The following is a 23,750-nucleotide window of genomic DNA, read 5'->3' on the forward strand; positions in this document are numbered from 1 at the left end:
GCACAAATACCGAAGGAAAGGATTCTTGATGTTTGTGACTCCATTGCTTCAAGTTATCAGCTGTGCCTAGACCAGAACGGTCATCAGGTTGAAAACAGGCATTGACAAAAAAAATTATTCATTTCTGTAGATTTTTTAAATTTTGAAAATGAGCTATATGTTTAATAAACACTGACTTTATAATCATTCAAAGGGTATATACATTTTTGGAGGGGCACTCTGTATATCCAATGAAATATTACTCAGCCTTAAAAAGGAAAGAAATGACACATGCTACAGCAGATATGAACCTTGAGGAAATTATGCCCAGTGAAATAAGCCAGTCATGAAAGGACAGATATTGTATGAGCCACTCATATGAGGTTCCTATAGGGGCCAAACAGAATGGTGGCTGCCAGGCTGGGGAGTGCTGGTGTTTAATGAGTACAGGGTTTCACTTGGGGAAGGCAAAGGCCTGGAGATGGATGGTTCTGGACCCCAAGTCATTTCTTTTATTTACATATTTTCACGTCATGAAACTCCTTATACAGTGCATTCAGGAACTTTGCATAGGGATCAGGTTAGCCCCTAACTTTTGGGTCTTAGTTCCCTTTCCTCCAATAGAGCAGATCTTTTTGATAAAATCTGTCTTTGAGAATTATCTATTCTACGGACATGCATTGAAAAACCAGCATTTGTTTTGGTTGGTCTGGCTTTGATTAAACAGCTCTAAGTGTTTTAGAGGTAAATTTTCTAAGTCTTTTGGATAATTCCCTTTGAAAGAGAGCAAATGTTAGGAAAAGGAAATCTGTGTATACCCTGGGAGGCTGTGGGACAGAATGACAGCATGATTTATTGGAAGCTAGCCTGAAGGGAGAGATGAGAGAGGAAAAAAGAGAGGTGGGGAGAGGGGGCAAGAAGAGAGGAGGGTGAGAGAGGAAGGGGGGCAGAGAGAGAAAGGGGGACACAGAGAGACTGCTGCCACCAAGCTCAGACAAGAGGAGGTGACGCTGGATGTAGAAACAGCAGTGACCTTGCCAGTTGCCCCCCAGCCTTTAGTTTCACCCCAAGTCCATTCTTCAAGTGGCCTCTAAAACGAAGCTCTACAAGGCTAAGGGCTGATAAGTCTGTTCTCTGCCTTCATTCCTCATCTGTTACCCCATCCCCACTGCTGCCCCTTGGCTTCGAACTGTCCAAATACCACGCTTGATGGGAAGCATCCACGATGGTCAAGGAGCTGGGAGTAGAGGTGGTGTGGCCTTTGCTTGCAGGTGAGTCCGCAGCCTGGGCTCCCGGTGGCACCCTGACCTGCCACATCTTTCTCTGAAGGGACCTGGAGTCATGCTAATGATTGGCCAAGGTGAGACCTTGCCCTCTAAGGAAGGAAGTCAAGGAAGAAACCCCATTTGCTTTTGTTTCCTTCTGCCTGTCCTGAGGATCTTTAAGCAGGTGTCTGTTGAACCCTTTCACAGCTGCAACTCCGTGCTCAGCCGCACTGACAGCTGAAAGGAGAGTGTTATCATTCTCTGCCGCCAGGTGCTAGCTAAACGTCCTACGGGGAACAGTTAGAACAAACATCGAGTTGTTATCTATGTGTTGATATAGAATTTCGTCGTCACGGTTTTTCTAACCCTGCCCACTGCGTGGAAGCCTATGCTGCTGAACACGTCCAATAGGAGAGCGGTCCCCTCGCCTTCACTGGCCCCTCCCTCGCCCCGCCGCCCCTCACATCACAGCACACTTCTGCTCCGCCGTCTGCCTGATTCCCGAGAGTGTGGCCTCTGCCGTCTGCTTGATTCCCGTGGCCGTGGCCTCTGCCGTCTGCTTGATTCCCATGGCCGTGGCCTGGGCTTTTTCTTTGACGGTGTCCAGGTCCACGTTCTGAAGACTCTGTAGCTGCCTGAGGATAGAATCCTTGTCTTCTTCCTCCTCTTGGTCTTCATCTACCATTTTCCGGAGATCTTCGGGCACACCCACGTCATCTCCAGCCCCCTGGATCTGGGTCTCATCCATTTCGCTCTATGCGGAGAAACAAAGGCTTAGACGGAGAGAACACTCTGAGCCCAACAACATGCAAACAAATATTAAAAGCTGCAGGAGAGCAGAGGCCTGTTGAGGGGTGAAGGGAATGGCATGCTTGGCTGTCTCTCAGTGGAGCCCGGGCTGGTGGCCACGGCAGAGGTGGGGGTCCTGGCTGAGACACCCCTCTTTCGGTGCACTTGCGGGGGTCAGAACCACTAGCACAGTGGTTTTCAAAGCGTGGTCCCTGGACCCAGCAGCCTCAGCATTATCTAGGACCATGTTAGAAAGACAAATTTTTAGGCCCCATCCCAGACTTACTGAATCAAACGCTCCTGGGCCAGGCACACCCATCTGTGTTTTAAGAAGCCCTCTCTGTTATGCTGATGATGCAAAGCTTGAAAACCACCCACCGATCTGGCCTCGGCAGCTCTGGGAGCTTTTCTGTCCAGTAGCCCCAGTCTGGGACTCAGTGACCCTAGCTGATCTCATTCTAGAGGGTGGGGTTGGGGTTCACAGTGGCCTCACAGTGCTCCTCAATATTAGGCATCACTCTTGAGTGGCAGCTTCTGCTTAACTATTTATTGTCCCTTCCGCCCCTTCTACTAGATGAGGGGACGGGGGGGCCCTGGTGGGTGCAGAATCATGCCAACTTCAGCCTTTCATCCTTGGCACCTGGAAGCTAGCCTGGCTCCCACTCAGCATCCTGACTGTCTGGCCATAGTTTGCCTTACAATTTCATCTCGTGTTCTAGGCATGACTGTTCCTGAATTTCCAAGAGCCTGACACCTGGTATTAAAAATCCCTTTGTTTTATAATGAGAGAAAAGAATCTAGAGAAAAAGTTTCTCTGGGAAAGGTTAAGGGTGGTGGACACTCCCAGATTGCTGCTATCAGATAATTTTCTGAGATTAGGTTGTAACAGGAGACACACTGGGCTTCAGGGGCAGATACGATTAAAGAGAGTGTCAGAAAAGCGAATGTTAGGGAAGACCTAGGTAAAGTTGAGGGCCACCTCGATATGTTTTAACCAGTCTGGAATTTGTCACCAAAGCGCATGACAGATCACATAAAAATAAAACGATCATCTTAGTCTTAATCAGACAACATTGATTTGGCTAAAGAAAGATTTTGATGCCTGCTGAATCCCCAGGTGGAGTTCAAGTTAGCACCTACAGGGAGCATCCCCTTGCCTGGGTGCAGAGTAGAGATAATCATAAACATCGGTTGTCTCGAGGTCCAAATGGTGAGCCAGGGTGACGTGTAAACCTGACCCTCCATCTGTAAAGTGGGTGTCCGAGGGCCCTTTCCATTCTAACTGTCCAAGGCTCCATACTTCTCCAGCAGATCCTTTGAGAAGCTGGAGGCCACAGCCTTTCCACAGAGCTCCTTCCTGTATTTCTTTCTCTGGGCAGAGTAACAGCAAGCCTGGCTCTAGAAACAGCTGGAGAGGCAGACTTCTGCAGGGGTGACAATGCCTCAGAGGCATGAGTCTCACACAGGTCCTCCTGAAGACCTCTGAGGTCCATTCCTAGCGTCACCTCCTGAGGTTGGAGAAGTCTCTCCTGTACTTGGCCAGGCCTTGGCCCCTCAAAGTGCTTAATGGATTAATTAGTTCCTGGGCAAACTGTTGTGGGGATTAAATAGTTAGCTAATCCCCAGGGGCTCTCAGCCAATCCTCCACATCTATTTATTTTTTATTTGCCTACCCTAGAAATTGCCTTCGTGCTGATTATCCTCTGGGCAGTTTTGCAGGAAAGAGAGGAGACACAGGACTGCAGGCTGGCGAGCTTCAGCTTATGTCAGTGCTGGACATCGGCCTTCTCTTATGCACCCTGGAATAACGTGATTTGAAAGGGCATTCCTGGGAATTCTGACAGCTTGTCCCTCTAGTTGGTAATAAGATCTCTGTGGATGTCACCAGGCCTCAGATGAGGCTGGGGGTTTGCACTGGGTAATTGTGACTTGTGCACATGTGGTCAGCCCCATCAGAAGGACTTACTCTCTTTGCACCTCACCCCTGGCCTAGGAATGGCCCTGTTTTTGCTCAATAGGCTCAGCTTTCCTAGCAACCTAGGCCTATTCATTTCTCTTTTGTCACTAGGCCCTCAATTCTGGGAGAAAGCCACCTAGAGGGCCCAACTTCCCCTTTCCCCTGTCAGGCCCATCCTTATGTTTGTAGGTCCCAGAGGATGAGTACTGGTGAAGATCCTGGCTCACAATCTGGCCCCCTTTTTTTTCCAGGCCCTGGCTCCATCTTCCCCTGGGAACCTTGTGTGTATGCATCCCAGACTCCTGCCTTACTCTTCAGCTCTAGCATTACTCAGGCTGGGGCAGCTCAGTGTAGTCTCAGGATGACAGGCCAGGTGCAAAGGCCTGGGCTGGCCCCAGAATACATTTAGGCAAGGAATCTGGGGTCCTGGGCAGCCAGAGTGTGGTCTAAAAGAGGGGTGTGGGCTCTGGATAGGCCTGTCCCTTTGGCCCTGTAGACTTCTCACCCCATGAGAAGGACTGTGGCCTGAGGAAGGACAGAGGGGAGCCCTCTACAGTGTGGGTTCCAAGGCAGGTAGCCAAAGTTGTCCAGTCTAAAGACAATATTGGTTGCCATGGCCAGTGTGGCCTAGTTGGTTGGAGCGTCGTCCCAACCAACTGACCAGGTTCGAACTGACCAGGTTCGATTCCTGGTCAGGGCACATACTTAGGTTCTGTCCCTGGTTGGGGTGCATGTGGGAGGCAACCAATCGATGTGTGTGTGTGTGTCTCTCTCTCTTTCTCCCTTCTCTGTAAAAACCAATAGGAAGGAAGGGAAGGAAGGGAAGGAAGGGAGGAAGGGAAGAAGGGAAGGAAGGGAGGAAGGAAGGGAGGGAGGGAAGGAAGGAAGGAAGGGAAGGAAGGAAGGAAAGAAAAGAAAGGAAGAAAAGAAAAAAGGAAAGAAAGGAAGAAAAGAAAAGAAAAAAGAAAAGAAAAGAAAAGAAAAGAAAAGAAAAGAAAAGAAAAGAAAAGAAAAGAAAAGAAAAGAAAAGAAAGGAAAGGAAAAAAGAAAGAATTGGGTGTAGTCAATGGCTGTGGTCAGAGTCCTACAAGCGCCATACTTCTAGAAGGTCAATGCTACTGACCACCCGTCAGCAACACGTTGCTTCTGGTGACGATTCTAGTACTGGAATCAGTTTCCCTGGGCTTCAGCCTAGGTGTGGACACCTTATAACTACGGGTAGGACAGGGCCCGTGAGTGGCTAGGGGACAAAATGAAGTGCTCTGGACCCACCTGGACCCCTGGCCTCATTAGTCCTGGGTCCTCACCAAGTGAGCTGGCCCGGACCTAACAGGCCAAGGGCCAGGGGCCCATTTGCACAGGCTGAAGCAGGTGCACACTGCTGTCCTGCAGAGATAGCCTATGACAGTGGGAAGGTCATGGGTTTGGAGTCAGGAGGCCTGGTTCGAGTCCTAGTTCTGTCATTTGTCCGCTGCATGACCTTGGGCAAGTCACCTTACGCTTCTAGTGCCCAGTGGGAGGGCCCCTCAGAGGATTATTGAGCAGATTGAATGAGACACATTGTGAAACAGATTTATAAACTTCTAAGTCTGGGACAACCAGTGCCTGTGGTTATTTTAGAGGAAGAAGCTGCCGCTCGGTGTCAAGGTCCTTGCTGAAAGGGGCCCTGGGATAAAGAAGGCATGGACAGCCAACAGAGGGGAGGTGGGTATCAGCCCTTAAGAGAAAGATCGGGGACAGAACAAGCAATTAAGGAGTATAAGTGGGAGGACCCTGGGCTGCCTTGCCTCCTGCTGCCTGATGAACCACCCTGCTGATGGGACCTTGTCTACAGTCCAAACAATGAATGTCTTTCCAGACTTTCTGCTGCCTGCTGACAGATCTTGGGTTGGATATTTTGATGCAGGATATTTTGACACCATTCACACATCCAGAAAAGGCAGTAATGCTTCTTTACGCCCACAAATATAAATGCAATTATAGCCAATATGAATCAGCTCCAGGGAGGGGAGGCTTGGCACTGAGAACCATGACATGAATGACTGACTGAATGAATAAAATGAACCAGCATAAAGTTAGGGGACTTACAGGCTACACTGTGTTCTTGAAGGTTCTGTTTCAGAGGTCTTTCATTTCTAGAAATCTTATCAATCTGGGACATTGTTTAATGCAGTTAAGAGCTAATTATTTTTGTGCCAGCTGACCAGACTCAGTTTTAATCTCTTGGTTTTTAACCAGACTTACAATCTTTATCATCAGTGCTGAGTGCCCCACTATTTAAATAGTCTCACAGCCAGCCTCTGTTATCCTGTGTGACTGATTACTACTCACTGAAGGGTAGGGAGAACCCTGGACCTAGACTTCCTACACCCTGGATCTTGATAAACTGGCCTTCACCTTGTGGCAAACTTTAGATATGATGACAAACTGTTGTTGATGGTTATATAGTCAGAAAGCTGAGCATTCACCAGAAGCGCCGTTCGAGTCTAGTCCACGAGCTTGGTGTGTCAACAAATACCAGTGTATTTGACATGAGGTAGCTTTGATTTGTTTTGGGTTTATTTATCTATTTCGGTCTACATGATACCAGACAGCTAGCTTAATGGATTTCTTTCCCTTTGACGAGTTGATCTAATATTTGATATTTACATATTTGTGAGGATCATGGGCTTCAACAGTCCCTGTCTTCATTGACCACGTGGCCCTCACTGTGCTGGCTGTGAGTGAGAGAGCTGCACTGGCCTCTAGGCAAGGTGGTGGAAGCCCTGGTTCCTGTTCTGCCAGAGCTCTTAGGACCTTAGCTGAGTGGAAACAGAAAATAGAGAGAAAACAAAGAACGCAGCCAGTCAACAAAAGCCTCCATGGAAAGTAAAAGTGAGCAAAGTAAGGGGCATCTGGGCAGGCCAGAGAGGAGTAGGCATGAGGATTTTAGGGGCCAGGCTCCAATAGACACTCATTCTTGTTCTGACCAGTTGCCACTGAAGGACAGAGCCAGGTTTATGTTCTGTCCCCCCGCCTCCCCCCCCCCCCCCCCCGCCAGGGACAGTGATTCTCAGTCCTCTCTGGTCCTCTGAATCCCTTGTGAAGGGTAGGAAAATACTGATGGCCAGGCCCCAACCCCAGAGAAGTAGCTCCTGTGGTTGTGGCAGGGGCCCAGGCAGTAGAATTTTAAAGAGCTTCCCGGGTGAACGTGTGAGTGGTGTTGAGACCCTTGTCCAGGGCTTGCTGGCTGCTCCTTCTGTGGGGTCACACTGGTCTTCGCTCTTCAGCTGCTTCAAGAGCCCTCAGTACACCCACATTAGGACAGACAGTGTAGATTTGACTTCTTGAATAATAGGCGTCTGTTTTTAGTGTTGGTTGAGAATTTCTGGAGCCAGCTGTGCACATCTTACACTTCTTTCCTTTCTGCAGGCATTCCATAGGGACTCAAAAGGCTCTGTGAGGTCACTTCTCCAAGCCTCTCATTTACAGGGGAGGAAACCCAGGTCTGGCAAAGATACTACATAAAGGTCATTCAGCTTGCTGGGCCACGAGAACCCAGCATGGCCACCAGGTCAGGCAGGAAAACATGGCCAGCGGGGGCCGATCGGGTTGAGGGTCTCACCTTGCCCTGCCATTTGCAGGCTGTGTGACCTTGGGAAGTCACTTTTCCTCTCTCAGCTGGCATTCTTATCTATGAGGGGGAAATAATACCTGCCTACCTTCCAGGGTGGGTGTGGGGATTAACTGAGAAAGCTGTGGCTAAGATAACTGTATTGAATTCCTGCTTTGCCACAATAGGGTCCCAGGGCTTTTTCTTCCTTCCTCACGTCCCCTTAGGATACTCAGTCCACAGATCTTTCAAGGGCATGAGTAGAAGGGGAGAACTGAATTGGGGCAAGATGGGAGGAGAAGGGACAGAGGGCCCTGGCTGGCCTTGGATGGCCTCCCCACCAGGCCACCAGGCCACCAGAAACAGCTGCTCAGAAGCAGGACGTTTCGGTGTTTTGCCTCTTAATTCAAAGGAGGCGGCAAAGAAAGGTTTATAGAATCAAATCTTTATTTAAGAGGCAAATTTTGAATTCAATTCTAATGGAGCTTTCAGTGTGATACTTTGAAAGACAATTCTATCGATAGACTGTCTTCATCTTCATCTTTATTCAAACTGAACGATGCCCTTAATACAGCAGACAAACACCAGGTGTAACTAAATCACGGAGCTCAGCAGGGGGCATGACATTATTTTTCAATGACTAACCTAGATTGACAATTCCGTTAATAGGATTAGGGTTCATTGTGGAACTGTTTTCTCGTATTAATTTGGCTTGACTTACATGTACATTTTGAATTGGCTAGGAAGAGGGGCACCTTTGTTTCTACACATAATCTTGTGGCTTTATTTAAAATGAACTACTTCCTCCATTTGAAGAAATATGACATCTTAATTATGATGTCAAGGAGCCTTTGCATTTTACACAAAATTATAATTTTGTATTATATTATGATCTCAAATCCAGACTTGTTCTTTTCGTGAAAATTTATTTTACTATAACTCTTCCTGTTGTTTTTGACACTTTGTTCTTTGGGTGTGTTCTCCCCCCCCCCCCCTTTCCCAATAACATCAATCATTCAGCAAACCTTTTGCATAGGGGGGGCGTGTGTGTGTAACTTCTACATGCCAGGCACCATACAAGGCTTTGAGCACAAAGATGAAAAACTGAGGCCCTTTTTTGTTAAGGAGCACACAGTGTAGTCAGTGAGAATACGCAGGGTGGAAACGACATAGAGACATGTACTGGTATCATGGGAGCAAGGAGGAGGGTGGGGAGAGGAAGGTCATGGAAGGCTCTGGAAGAAATGGCACTAGACCAAAGTCTTACAGGAGGGAAAGGGACCACAGGAGCCACATCATGGTGTACAGGCCAAGGGGTCTGAACTTCATTCTAAAAAGTCGTGCTAAGTAGTTTTGTTTTTTTGGTTTTTATTTTTATTTTTTTTGCATTTTGGAAACCTCACTCTGCCTTTTTAAGAGGAACAAGACTCGAAAGTCGAAAAGCTACTGAGGAGCTGTTGTAGTAAAAGAGGTGAGGGAAGATGAGGCCTGCGCCTGGGGATGGGATTGAGAATTATTTAGGAGGTGAAATTAGGGTGACTTGGTGCTTTGCTGGAGAAGGAGGAGTCAGGGTGACTTCCGATTTCCAGCCTGGGGCGGGGGGACCGACAGGAGGGGCAGGTTTAAGGGGAAAGGAAGGACTCTGCTCTGGATGTGAGGCTTGAGGAGCCCCGGGAGAGGTGACCTCAGGGAGAAGGCGTGGGCTGGGCGTCTGCGTGGCACACATGCATAGGTGGTGGCAGAAAGCAGCAGCGAGGTGTAGTCCCCCCCACCCCGCCGGGAACAACGTTTGATTAGAGAGGAAGAAAGAGCAGACGGAGGGGGCGCCTGGAATATTCCAAAGCTGGGGGCCCACAGGAGGAGGGTAAGCCGCGAGGAAGGCAGAGAAGGGACAGTCTGAGAAGGGCGCGGTGTCCAGAAGCCGAGGGCAGAGAGGGCTTCAGAGAGGAAGCTGCGACCAGCGCTTAGGGAACCGAAGGGAAACAAAAAAGCAACGGAGGGTCTGAGGGAGGAAGTCTCGGCAGAGCAGGGGCAACCAGCTCTTCAGGGAAGAACCTAGAAAGGCGCGTTCACTCAAAATGTGCAGTTTGTTTGTTTCGCTGGAGAGAGTCAAGTCCTTTATAAAGGAGAGGCCAACAGAGAGAAAAACTCGCAAGTACAGGATTAAGGAACGGGACCCAAGTCTAACATGAGCATCCTGGCTCCCTGTAGCACTTGAGGTCCTTTCATTACCAGTGACTTGAAAACCAGAGGAAGTGAGCAGAGTGGACGTGCACACGAGCATGATCGGGACTGATACGTTTACTAGGTGAGCTTCAGGCTGCTGCCATTTGATCACTGCACATACTTGACTCCTTAGGTCATTACTGCATTTAAATATGGTCATCAAACACACGGGTGTGACACATGGTATTGTCACTGACAGTAAACAATAACCTCAGAGAGGAGGCCTTTCATAGTTTGTCTGCGGGGCCAGGGCCCACACTGCTCCTTCTCGCAGCCCAAGCTTCCTTTCCCTGCTCAACAATCGGGTGACAACGCTCTTGTTCACAGAAAACACCGGCTAAATAACTTACTTAGAAAATTCAGTTCCCAAATGTGACATGGTTATTCTCATCAGACCCGACAGCTCCTGGGAAGACATTTTCCTCCACTCTGCCCGAGTGAAGGGAAGGGCCCAGGGCCACCTCCTGCTGGCTGTGCAACATGGACGTGACCCTGGGCAATAGTGAATGAGGTGCCCAGCTTGTCCCTCATTAGCTAGGGGACAGGTTGAGTGTGTCCAGCTCCCTGCGGACTGTTAATACTATTAGTGTGGCAGCGTGCCCAATGTGGACTTTATAGGATGGCACAGGGCTACCAATTCTGCAAACTTTGAGGGAGGAGAAGGTTGTTATTAGGAGCCCAGTAAGATGCAGGTGACCCTTATCTGCTGCCCAGTACTTTTTTGGTTCAGTTCTTAAGTCTACCATCCTGGGTACAGAGACTCAGGCTAGAGGGGATGTGGGGGGAAAGGGCATGAAAATACCAGGGGAATAAGGGGGCTCGAGGCCCCGTTTGTCACAGTAAACTTTGTGACCTTGGAAAAGTCCCTCAGTTTACAGGAGTTTTATGGTTGTGCATTGATGTACACCTATGTCATGAGCGTTTCTGTAGATAAGTTTAATAAAATAAGTTTAATAAAAATAAGTTTAATAAAAAGATAAATAACACTCGGACACTGGGGTCAAGGAACCAAGTGCCATGGTGGCTCGGGAGCCCATACCTGCTCTAGGGAGACAGAGAGAGGCAGAGAAAGGGCTCCCCGACCCGGCACGCTCCCCAGGTGACCCTGCCTAGCCCAAAGGTTATTGTTAATTGTTAATGACAATATCAGTTGCCCTACCAATGATTTTTGATGACCATTTAATAAAATAGTCATCATGCTGTACGTTACAGCCCCAAGGCCTATTTACCTTCTAACTGATCCCCTTCACCTATATTGCCCAGCCCCAACCCCTGCCTCTGGCAACCACCAATCTCTTCTTTCCTTCTATGAGTTTGTTTTTTTAAGATTCCACATATGGCCCAGCCAGGTGTGGCTCAGTGGTTGAGCATCAACCTAGGATCCAGGAGACCGAGGTTCGATTCCTAGTCAGGGCACATGCCCAGGTTGTGGGGTCAGTCCCCCCTTGGGGGCATGCAGGAGGCAGCCGATCAATGACTCTCTCATCATTGATGTTTCTATCTCTCTCTCCCTCTCCCTTCCTTTCTCTGAAATCAATAAAGATATATTAAAAGAAAAAGATTCCACATATGAGTGAGATCATGCAGTATTTTTCTTTCTCTGACTTATTTCACTTAGCATAATGCCCTCAAGTTCCATTCATACTGTCACAAATGGCAGGATTTCCTTCTTTTTTATGGCTGAATAATATTCCACTGTATATATACCATGATGATTTTTTTTTTTTAAATAAATGTCTAGTGAATTGGAGGGAAAAGAATGAGGGGCTGACAGGCCAGTGTTACACTCTTAGAGCAGCAGGGAAGGGACAGAGGCCTACGCCAGTGAGGAACTGCTAGGTTGGAGATGGGACAACAGATACCCAAGTCACTTCATACATCTCCTTCATGGGCTGGCACCTTGATTACTGTACTTAATTGATTACTTATCTGATTACTGCAAGCAAAAATGGTCATCATTCACCCAGCCCGTGCCCCTCCAGGTACATGGATTTGAGACAGCATGAGACTCAAAGCATGGCATTCAAGTCCTGGGAAATGACTGTCCCCACAGTCGTTTCCCCTCAAGTCATCTCTCAAGGCTGCATATCCCAATTTCACAATCACTGCCTGCCTTTCAAAACCCCTCACCATCCTGGCTGCTATGGAGACGGCTAAAACCTCAGTCCTGGCATACCATGCACGGAGGGTCCCGCTGCTCAGACGCTCCCCTCCCGGCCTGTCCCCATCGGGGTCCCTCACGGGAGCTGCCACCTGTGACAGCTGCTCCCGGTAGGGCCCACCAGGCTCTCCTGGGCTTGCTAGCACAGCGACCGCTTTAGAATAAAGTGCACAATCCAAAGAATGGACTTCAAAAAAGAAAAGCCACCCTCAGACATTTATTTCTGTTCCCCACGACCACCGCCGTTGGCGCTACAGCCCACGGTCCCTGCGGAAGAGCTGAGGTCAGGGACCGCGAGGGTGCGTGTCCCTGGGGCTGCCGGCTCCCGACACCAGGGGGCGCCAGCGGCCCGGGTTCCCGACCACGCCGCCGCCGCCGCCGTGCGCCCGTCGGGGAGCCAGGGTCCCGCTTGGACAAGAGTGACCGCTCTGCACGGACACAAAGCCGCGCCCCAGCTCTGATGCCTGATGGGGGGGTGGGGCTGGGAAATGTGGCTGTCCCCCAGCGCCCCCCTCTAGCCTCGGAGGCTACTGAAGGCCCGCTGCACTCAGAGCCTCAGTGGGGCGCGTGGGAGGGGACCGTGTGACCTGTGACAGTCACGGGGGGGAGGGGGGCCGAGGAAGTGCCCGCGGGGGGGGGGGGGCTGGGTGGCAAAGTGGAACATGAAGGATCGCATTCCCCTCAAAATGTTGCTTTTATATGGGGTACTTTCTATCAATTACGTTTTGTGGGTAGCGTGCGCTGGGTTAGAATGTCCATCTGCTTTACAAAACCCAGGCAGTGATATTATTTTTAGTATCTTCTGCACCATAGGGACATTCTTGGAGCATTGTGCTCAGAGTCCACTTTTACAAAATACAGCCGTACATAACGGTGGCCCAGGGGGCCCGTCTCACAGCAGACTCTGCAGTGAAGGATTCAGTGACTATTTTCATCTATTTATCTGGATTGTATTTGGAATGTAGGCCTCAGCTCACAGGTCTGTGGTCAAACCATGAGACAATACAGAAGAAGGAAAAGCCATGTGCCCGGCTGCTGGGGTGGCGTTCTGGGACACTTCCCTGAAATAGTGACCAGTACAGGTTGTCCTCAAGGTCCTCATGCAGTTTTTGTTTGTTTTTTTCTGTGTTGGTAGCATCACACAAATTCTGCTACAATTCATGTAGTTTTAAGCCACGTGGAACTGAAAACTGCACAAAACTTTTGGGACGCCTGGACTATTAAGAGGAGAAAGAGCAGAGACCTTGGGGTCAAAGGGAGCGGTGTTCAAATCATTTGGTATGTCACTCTTTGTCATGGTTGAGCGGCCTAAGTTCCAATCCTGGCTGTCACTCAATAGTTGCAGGTTTTTGCAAAGCTATTTAACCTATAATTCTTTCGTTTTTCCGTCGTTTCTGTTGGAAAAGTTCTTGTCCCAGAGGCTAGCTTGGCTCAAAGATGTGGGAATTATTTTTCTCTGAAGAGCGTCAAAACCCTGCTGCTAAGCCTGAAAGTGCTCACCCCTGAGGATCTGGAAATGAATAAGACCACCGGCTCACCGTCAAGGAAGAAAACAACCAAAAGCTCAGATTCTTGAGGTTCAGGGACCTCCAGTTGCATTGTTTACACACGTCAGCACGCTTGCCCATGGTCTTCAGGACCCCTGGTTGTTGTTATCAAGAAATAAGACTTCTGTGCAATAATAAGAGCTATCTTATATTGAGCCCTTTCCACTAGTCAGGCTCTGTGCTAGGTTCTTTACATTATACAGGGCTGGGCAAAAGTAGGTTTACAGTTGCGGGTACACAAAACAGAGTTTATTCTTTGTATTATTTATTAATTATTGCATTATTTTCCTTATGAACAACTGTAAACTTATATGCACCTATCCCTATATTATCACAAAGACCTTATTAAGTAGATATCATTGCCCCATTTTATAGATGGGGAAGCTGAGGCTCAGATAGACTTATTTAAAATCTATTTTTATTGATTTCAGAGAGAGAAAAGGAGAGGGAGAGAGAGAGAGAGAAACATCAATGATGAGAGAGTCATTGATCTGATGCCCCCGATTGGGGATCGAACCTGCAACCTGGGCATGTGCCCTGACCGGAATCGAACCCCGATCGCCTGGATCCTAGTTCGACACTCAACCGCTGAGCCACGCCCGGCAGGGAATGCTTTTAGCTTCTGAAGTCAGCTTTTGGGGGATCTGCAAGGACCCACTGGGGGAGTTGGTTTAGTGGCGCATTCTACCCCACCCAGCCGACTTAGAGGTGGCTCTCATCCCAGGGGAAGCATCATGTACTTTGGAGGGATCTTCCTCTCTGGCCTCTCCAGGTGGAAGATGCTCCCATAGGGACTGTGCACCTCCGGAATGTGGAGTTGAACACCAGCCCAGAAGGTGACGGTGGAGTCATTTAGAGGAACTGGGTGATCTCTGGGTAGGGGAAATAAGAGTTGAGCCAGAGGAGCTAAGTGCTGGGCACTCATGTCACTCCATGCAAGCCTGGAACAGTGCATCTGAGCCTTGCTACACATGTCAACACATCTTCCCAGCACTCAGCCAGTAAAATAAAAACACATGTGCAGTGAGCGCCCTGTTGAATACTTTTTAGTTTACAATCCGCAGAGCCCATTCTTTTCTAAACCAGCTACTACACCGGAGCTTACAGGCATTGGCCCCCTCAGCCAAGACAGGCGGATGGTGGCAGGTGATGACCAGCCCTACCGCACCATCCCCCAAGAAGCAACCAGTCATTCCTCTGACATAGAGGCAGAAGAGTAGAGAGTTTAAAACCCTGGGCTCCGCCTTGCTGCTGTGTGGCCTTTGGCAGGAGGGGACTTTCTCTGGGCCTCTGTTTCCCCTACTGTAGGAACCTACCTTACAGGACTGTTGAGAGGATTCAATGAATTGATACCTGCGGAGCACTTAGAGCCCAGTGAATGGCAGCTATGATCACTGTCCCTTATGTGAATTTATATATAGCAGTTCTAGGAACTTTAGATAAATTTACATAAAAATGTCATCTATAGGTATTAACTTCATTTTGCTGAGTGGAAATGGAAGTTCATAGAGGCTGAATGACTGGGATCCAGTCTTTATGAGTTCCTAGTTCAATGCTTTTTTTTTTTCTTCCCATTGATTTTTCAGAAAGAGTGGATGGGAGGGAAGAAGGGAGAGAGAGGAACATTGATGGGAGAGAGACACATTGACTGGTTGTCTCCCACATGTGCCTAACTGGGACCTGGGATCCAACCTGCAACCCAGGCACATGCCTGTGACGGGGAATGAAACCCGAGACCCTTTGGTGCACAGGCTGATGCTCTAACCGCTGAGCCACAGTGGCCAGGGCTCAATGCTCTTTTTCACTACAAGAAAATGCCTCAACCAGTCCAAAAATATTAAATGAAAAATTCCAGAAATAAACAATTTATGCATTTTAAATTGTGTGCTTTTCTGAGTAGCATGATGAAATCTCATGCTATCCCCCCAACCTCACCTCGTACATAAAGCATCCCTTTGTCCAGCATCTCCACACTGTACACACACCCGGCCCTCTAGTCACTCAGTAGCCGTCTCGGTTATCAGATGGACTGTCATAGTATCGCAGTGCTTGTGTTCAAGTCACCCTTATTTAACTTAACAATGCCACATTCACATGACCTTTATTACAGTATATTGTAATCGCTCTATTTTATTATTAGTTACTGTTGTTAATCTCTTACTGTGCCTAATTTATAAATTAAACTTTATCATAGGCTTGTATGTATAAGAAAAAACTTAGTACATACAGTGCAGTGTTCTGTACGCTCCGCGGTTTCAGGTATTCACTGGGGGTCTTAGAACATATCCCTGTAGATAAGGGAGGACTACTGTATATATATGTTCATGAGCATGATCCTTTGCTGATAATCACGCCTTCTCCATTTTTAATTATGTAAGAAATGGTTGGATGCTTATTGTGTTAAGAATGCCTCACCTTTGGAAGTCTGTACTTCTCTCGGAGATGAACTCTGAGGCACGCCCTCTCTGCCTTTTTTTGTGTAAATGCAGCATCTCTTTCCATCCTAAAAGGAAACCAATAAAAAAAGGATCTAAGGACAGGGAGCTGAGGATGTTCCAGCCCCTGCTCAGAGGAGCCAGTCACTGGGCTACCCCTGCCAACCCACTGCTCTCAGATGAGTGAGATGGGGCCGGGGAGCTACATTTCTAACAAGCTCCCTAGTGATTCTTCAGCCAGCTAAAACATCCAGAACTGGGGGTGCTTTGGAGGCACATGGCATTTGGGGATGCAGTGTAAAGCCATTTCCCTTCCTTGTCTCCCCTTCTAGGGGTGGTCCCTTCCCTGTTTGGAAGGAGGCATCCCAAGCAAAGCGAGGTAGATTGACCACCTAACTGGCCTTGTGATTGTGCTGGTTTGAAATAAACTCCACAGAGGCAGACACCTTTGGGGATGTCTGCAAAGTTCACAGCACCGCCTCCCCTCCCTGTCCACAGAAGTGCATGACTGGGGCTAAATTTACACATGGCCATGAGCTGTTTCCATGGGCCACGTGGCCTGGGAAACGGAGGAGAGAGCTCACTCCTGGGAAGGAAGAGCAGAGCTGCACTGAGGATATGGAAGCAATGGCGAGGAGTGGAAAGGGTGCTCCCGGCTTCCCAGCAGCTCTCTGCTTCCTAGTCGAGGCCCAGGGTATCTGCTCATGGGTTTGGTGAGGCATCTTTGCATGAAGCATTATTTGCATTAAAACAAACTACGTTTTCATTTTCGGGTGGCTAAGCTGGTTTCTATTCTTGACTATAAGTTTTGAAATCATCTTAACCATGACCTGTAAGGCTGACTGCAGGAAGCTGGATGTGAAGCATTCAGATTAAACAGCCCCCTGGGCCCTGGGCTCTGGGCTCAGGCACCCCCTGAACTCACTGCCCGCCACAAAATGTCAGGCCTGGGGTAGGCAGGAGGGAACACTGGGTTCAATCTCCTAGTTTTGGACAGGGAAACAGAATAAGTGACTTACCCAAGACATCAGTGACCTGTGGCGTGGGGCAGAAGCAGGTCTTTTTGTTCCTCCCAATATTTTATCATGAAAAATTTCAAACATACAGAAAAGTTGAAGGAATTTTACAGTGAAACCCATATACTCACTGACTAGATTCTACAATGAGCGTCTTACCAGACATGTTTTATCATATATCTATCCCTCTCTAACCATTCATTTATCCATCTTTTTTTTGGATGCATGACCTGTAGAAATCAGTACTCTTTTCCCCAAACACTTCAACTGCATACCATTAATTACAGTTATGTATTTGTTTATAGTTTTATCATCTACCATCTATCTATCTATCTATCTATCTATATCTATCTATCTATCTATCTATCTATCTATCTATCTATCTATCTATCTATCTAATCTATCATCTATCATCTATCATCTCTATCTATCATCTATCTATATCTATCTATCTATCTATCTATCTATCTATCTATCTATCTATCTATCTATCTATCTATCTATCATCATCTATCATCTATCTATCTATCTATCTATCTATCTATCTATCTATCTATCTATCTATCTCTATCTATCTATCTATCTATCTATCTATCTATCTATCTATCTATCTATCTATCTATCTATCATCTATCTATCTATCATCTATCATCTAATCATCTATCATCTTTGTCCTATTGATTCTGTTTGTGTGTGTAACCCAAACCCTATTAAGATATAAAAGACATTATTGTCGCCTGAGTATATTCTCACTTCCCCATTTCCAACCAATGCCTACTCCCCAGTCCTACAGTCAACCACTGTCTTTTATTTTTTTTTACACTTTTAATTTTTTAAATTCTCACCTGAGGATTTCAGAGAAAGTGGAAGGGGTGGGGGAGAAACATCTATGTGAGAGAGACATATTGATTGTTTGCCTCCCGCACATGCCCCAACCAGGCCTGGTATGGGGCCTGTAACCGAGGTACGTGCTCTTGGCCTGAATTGAACCCGGGACCCTTCAGTCCCCAGGTCAATGCTCTAACCACTGAGCAAAACTGGCTAAGGCAACCACTGTCTTTTCGCCATGGTTAGATTGGTTTTGCCTGCTCTACAACTTCACATAAATGTAAAGCTTCTTTCATTCAGCATAAAAAACTTTTGAGATTTATCCAGGGTTTTTTTTGTTTTGTTTTTAAAAATATCTTTGTTGATTTCAGAGAGAGGAAAGGAAAGGTAAAGAGAGATAGAAACATTAATGATGAGTCGTCATTGATTGGCTGCCTCCTGCACACCCCTGACTGAGAATCGAGCCCGCAACCCAGGCATGTGCCTTGACTGGGAATCAAACTGTGATCTCCTGGATCCTAGGTCAATGCTCAACCCCTGAGCCATGTCCGGCAGGGCATCCAGGATTTTTATTTATCAGTACTTTCTTCCTTTTATTACTGAGTGTATTCTACCGTATGAATATATCACATCTGTTCATTCATTCTGCTGCTGATGGACACCTGGGCTATTTCCAGTTTGGGGCTACTGTGAAGGAAGCTGCTGTGAACATTTTTGTAGGCTTTTTGTGATCATGTACATTCATTTCTACTAGGTGATATCTAGGCCTGGGATTACTAAGTGATAGGGTATTGGCTGACTAAGTGTAGTTTTATTAGAATCTCTCAGACCGTTTCCCAAGTGGTTATACTATCTTACATCTCATCGACCAGAAGAATTCTGTCACATTCAGGTCAACACATTTGGCATTGTGTCCTTTTAATTTTAGCCATTCTGGTACGTGTGTAATGTTACCTTAGTGTGATTTTCATTTTCATTTCCATGATGACTAATGATATCAGGCTCCCCCCCCCTATGTACTAATTGGCTGTTTGTATATCTTTGTGAAGCATTTATTCAACTCTTTTCCCCATTTTTTTTTTCTTTTATTATCCAGTTGTAGAAATTTTTAAAAAATACGTTTTTATTTATTTCAGAGAGAGGAAGGGAGAGGGACAGAGAAGTAGAAACATCAGTAATGAGAATCACTGATCCCCTGCCTCCTGCAATGCCCTGTACTGGGGAACTGGGCATGTGTCCTGACCAGGAATTGAACCGTGACCTCCTGGTTTATAGGTCGATGCTTAACTACTGAGCCACGCCAGCCGGGCTGTAGAAATTCTTTATATATTCTAGATCCCAGTCTCTTGTCAGATATGTTTTGCAAATATTTTCTCTGTTTGTGGCTTGCCTATTTATTTTCTTAATGATGTCTTTTTTCCCCTTTATTTTCTTTATTTAATAATTTTTGCCTTGTTGCATTAACTAAGATTTCTAGAACAATGATAGCAACCACGTGTATTGTGCTGTGCCTGACTTGATCTTTTAAAAATTTTTTATCTTTATTGTTGAAAGTATTACAGATGTCCCCTTTTCCCCATTGCCCCCTGGACCCCACTCCCCAGGCTTTCAGCCCATTATTGTCTATGTCCATGGGTTTTGCATATATGCATATAAGCTCTTTGGTTAATCTCTTTCCCCCCTCTTCCCTCTGAAATGGTGTCTTTTGATACACAAAAGTTTTTAATTTTGACAACTAATTTATCATTTAAAAATTTTATGGTTATTGCTTTCACAGTCATGTTTAAGAAACCTTTGCCTACTTCCAAGTTGCAAAGATATTCTATGCTCTTTTCTAAGAGATTTATCATTTGAGCTCTTATGTTTTGGCCTGTGATGCATATCAAAGTTCAAGTTACGAATATTACTGTAGCAATTTTTGTACCATAACTAAGGTAAAGGGACATTTTAATATAATTTAGAGACATGGAGAGATAAACAGATTGTTTTATTTAGACTTTTCCAAATGTTCTGTTTAGGTATAAACCTCTTTCAGTATTAATGTTATCAGTAGTGGAAAAAAAGCTGAACATGGAAGTAAAATAAAAATGTGCAGTAGAGTGCATTGTTTAGTAGATTTTAGTTTACAATTAGTGGAGTCAACCCCAAGACTTCTCTAAAATGATGAGGGTAGGTTTAGAAGGCTTCCATCTGCTAGTATTCATTTTAATGATATATGACCTATGGTGTCTATAGCTCTCTCTCTATGTAACTTGTGATGAACTATTTTCATGCCCATCTCTTTATGTTGTATTCTTGGTGATGAAGCTCTTGAAAACTCAACAATGTACTAGAAGTGATGTCTCTTGCCATGGGGAAGCAGGCTGGCCCCATTGCCTCGCTATTATTTCTTACATTAGATGACTACATAAATTTATAATATTCACACACACACACACACACACACACACACACACACACACACACACGAGTAGCTGGCAAATAACCCAACCCACTGATTGGCCATACCATTTGGGTATTTTGGTCTTTGATCTGCCAGATATAAAATTAAGGAAAACCAGGACATTAGTTAATCAAACAGATACATATCTGCGAACAGATTTATTGCTTAGACATTAAATATTTTACAGAATCAGGTGTATAGTCTAAATTTCTGACCATTTTCCTTTTATAAGCCCACTTGAGCTGAGAACATTTGGTGCTATTGTTCATTGTACTTGTTTTGTTACATGGCAAGGGCAAAACTAGCCAAAATTCAAGGAATGCTGCTTTGTTTTTTTTTGCCCAAGGATAATCCTAGCACCAACATCATTTTTTCAGTTGTATTTACTTTTTTAAGCTGACCTTCATTTACTGAAAAGCCAAGCATAATACCATTCTAGGTAGTTTCTAAGCCATGATTTCTTTCAGAAAAAATACAATAGACAAGGTTTCCATGAGATGTAGGCCTTTGAACTTTCTTAGTTTCCTCCAGGTAATTAACCTTTTCACTTATAATCATCTTAGCAATAGGACTTAGGCAACTGTTATATAATTGATCGTTAGCAAAATAGCCATGGTGGCAAAAGTATTTTTCTTCTGTAGCATATGATAAACATTTAACCTCAAGATCGATGTTTTGATTCTTAGTTGATTGCTAAAAGACTCTTAAAGTAATTCTACCTTGAACTTAAAACATTACATATAGGTTGCACGTGTTTAAAGATCAGTCTTTAGCAGTGACAAATTGTTTATATTCACATTCCATAATACCCAACTAATGTATTACAAATATTTTGTTTTTATTACGTTTTATATAGCCAGGACAATGTCTTTATCTTTTGGAGGTATATGGCTGAAATATTCAGGGGTGAAGGATGATGATGCCTGTAATTTACTTTAAAAGTGGTTCTATCTATCATCTGTCTATGCAACTACTCTATCTATAAGCAAATATGTCAGAATGTCATATGCCCTGGCCAATGTGATAGGAGCTTTGGTAGGAGCGTCATCCTGCACACCGAAAGGTCTAGGATCGATTCTGGTCACGGCACGTGCTTAGGTTTCAGGTTCGATTCCTGGCCCCGGTTGGGGTGCATCCAGGAGGCAACAGATTGATGTTTCTCTCTCTCTCTCCCTTCCCCTCTCTAAAAAATCAATGAAAATGTCCTTGGGTGAGGAATATATATATATATATATACGTAGTGTTATAGGTGTAAATATATGTATATGGGTATTCATTATACTGTTCTATTTTTCTGTATCTTTAAAATTTTCACAATACGCTGTCCACAAATGTATTCATAGTCTTTGAGAAGCAAAGTCACGCTGTGCTTTCTAGGGCTTTTTCGCACATGTGAGACCAAGAAGCTGCACTAGATGTTCTTTAAGGCCCCCTTCCAGGTGCCACGTCTGAATTCTCACAAATTGAAAGGTTTCTACTTGCTAGGAGGATGAATTTCAGAAAAACTACAAAGATAGGCTCACAGTTTTTCATGTGAATAAACTGAGGTCTATTAAACGCGCCCAGGTCAGGGAGTGCTAAGCTGCTTTAGAGGCGACATGCAGGTTCCCTTACTATTTTTCATTTCTGCTCACACAGGTAGGACATGGACTGCTGGTGCTGCAGCACTGCTCCCTTCAGCAGAGCGCTTTCCTACGCCTGGAGGCAGAGGGCACAAGGTGAGGCGTGGAGAGAGCCAAGGGCAGGGGTGGGGAGCTGAGGAAGGTAAGGCCGCAGGAGCTCCGTCCTGCTCTTAAAGGGAATGAGGCCGCGTGTACTTACTTCTCCTCGATCATCTGCTTCTGATATTCCTCATATTCCTCCCTGGTCATCCCTTGAGCTGCAGCAGGATCCGAGGTCCCTCCCTCTTCTTTATTTTCTTCAGACCCGCCACCAAATCCTAAATTCTTTACCTGGTTACTTATCATAGTTTTCACAAAGAAAGCCATTGTTTCTGCCCCAGAAAAAGAATACCAAAACTCAGACTAAACCTGAAGAAGAAGAAAAAAAGACAAAAATCTCCAAATATCCTCAGTGACAGCCACACATTTAAGAGCAAAGGGCTTTGCGGGGCCTCATCTGCTCAAGGGCATCCCGATGGAGGAGGCAGTTTGCGGGTGGAAGCCGGATTAGGGGCGAGCTGCCTGCTACGCAGAGGCAGATGGTTCAGATTACTGAGGCCTGCAATCAGATGGGACCGACTCCTTTCTGAATTAATACACTAAGCTAATTTCAGAGGGGAAAAAACCCTTCCCATTATCTCCCCTCCTTCCCCACCCATTTCTGAATTTTAAATTATAAGCACAGCAGGGCTTCTTCCAGAGTTCTGCTTCCGTTAAATTCATCAGAACTGACATTATATGGTTGTGGTAGAATTTCCAAATTCCAGCTCTTGAGCATAATTATCCTGTTGAAAACTGAGTCCAATGACACTCAAAACCCAAAGTGCTTCATTAAGCAAAAAATAATCCTTTGATTCATCATTCTGTCTCATTGGACTTCTAAGTGCCATGGGGGGATTTGCCTTTGGTTTGCTTGGGTTCTGTCCTGCTTTGGTGGTTACCATGTCTCGTACGTAGACAACCAAGGGAGGCAAGTCCAAAGGGACGGGGTCCTTAATGTATATCTGGCAGGTTCCCTTGGTCTTCTGCACTGAAATGTTACACTTCTGCGTGGAAGTGATGCTCTGGACATGTTCGGTGCTCCCACCATCCGGAAGGTCAGGACATACATGAGTCATGTCATTATTGTGTAATGGGTCACCTTTTTCTCTTACACGAAGCCCACTTCCTGGGTGCTCTAGCTCAGTGGTGTATAGTACTTGGAGAAAGCCTTTGACAATGGTTAGTGAGGCAGCGTTCTCAAGTCATGGTTTTCCTTGGGTCAAGAGAGGAACTGAGTATGGCTAAGACTTTAATCTACATTAGCATCTAATTACAGCATTCCAAACTGGGGGTGGGGGGGAGACTGGGGTGGGCTGATATGGGCTATTTGTAACGTATGCTTAGTATTCTATCTGTAGACAGGAGCCATCCCAGGAAGCAGATGACTATCCTTGATTGTACAGAACTACATAATCTGGATTTTTGCCTAAAATGCTTTTTTATATATTTAAAGATCTGCTTTCCCTTTTGCTAACCTATTTAAAAAACTTTTATTTCCCAAAGATAAGGGCCATTTGCTGAAGATCTGTCCTATATAATAGTTTTGGTTAGAAAGTGAAATCCCCAAAGCCAACTTGAATTTGGTAGGTCTGACCAAAAAAACCCCAAACAATAAAAATTCATTTAATTTTATTATAAATTATTTATACTTATTATAAAATCTACTTCTAAAATTTTACTTTATTAGGAATTAGAAAATATTAATGATAATGGTGTCAATTCTACACTCTAAAGCATTTGTAAAGCAGCCTCTCCCTGTCTGGTCCTTTTGTGTGTGTGGGTGTGTGGGGGGTGGTGTCAGCATTAGAG

At 45.8% G+C, this 23,750-nt stretch overlaps 1 protein-coding gene across 1 annotated transcript; it reads right to left on the reverse strand.

The window, feature by feature from the left end:
• Positions 1 to 1,704: 1,704 nt before the first annotated feature.
• Positions 1,705 to 22,226, reverse strand: CPLX4 (complexin 4). Its single transcript, XM_016223507.2, has 4 exons — positions 22,060 to 22,226; positions 15,932 to 16,019; positions 1,825 to 1,998; positions 1,705 to 1,758 (listed from the first exon to the last, which is right to left on the reverse strand). Exons 1-4 carry the CDS (start codon positions 22,224 to 22,226, stop codon positions 1,705 to 1,707), a joined length of 483 nt encoding a protein of 160 aa, XP_016078993.2.
• Between the last annotated feature and the right edge of the window lie 1,524 nt (positions 22,227 to 23,750).

This window comes from Miniopterus natalensis, chromosome 7, assembly GCF_054644295.1.
Source record: "Miniopterus natalensis isolate mMinNat1 chromosome 7, mMinNat1.hap1, whole genome shotgun sequence".
NCBI classification, from domain to species: Eukaryota; Metazoa; Chordata; class Mammalia; order Chiroptera; family Miniopteridae; genus Miniopterus; species Miniopterus natalensis.

Coding starts and splice junctions, on each gene's coding strand:
- CPLX4 (XM_016223507.2), bottom strand. CDS start 22,226: ATGGCTTTCTTTGTGAAAACTATGATAAGTAACCAGGTAAAGAATTTA. Junction 16,020..22,059: donor AAGCAGATGATCGAGGAGAA/GTAAGTACACGC, acceptor GTTTCCTTTTAG/GATGGAAAGAGATGCTGCAT. Junction 1,999..15,931: donor AGAAGTACAGACTTCCAAAG/GTGAGGCATTCT, acceptor TTCTCCGCATAG/AGCGAAATGGATGAGACCCA.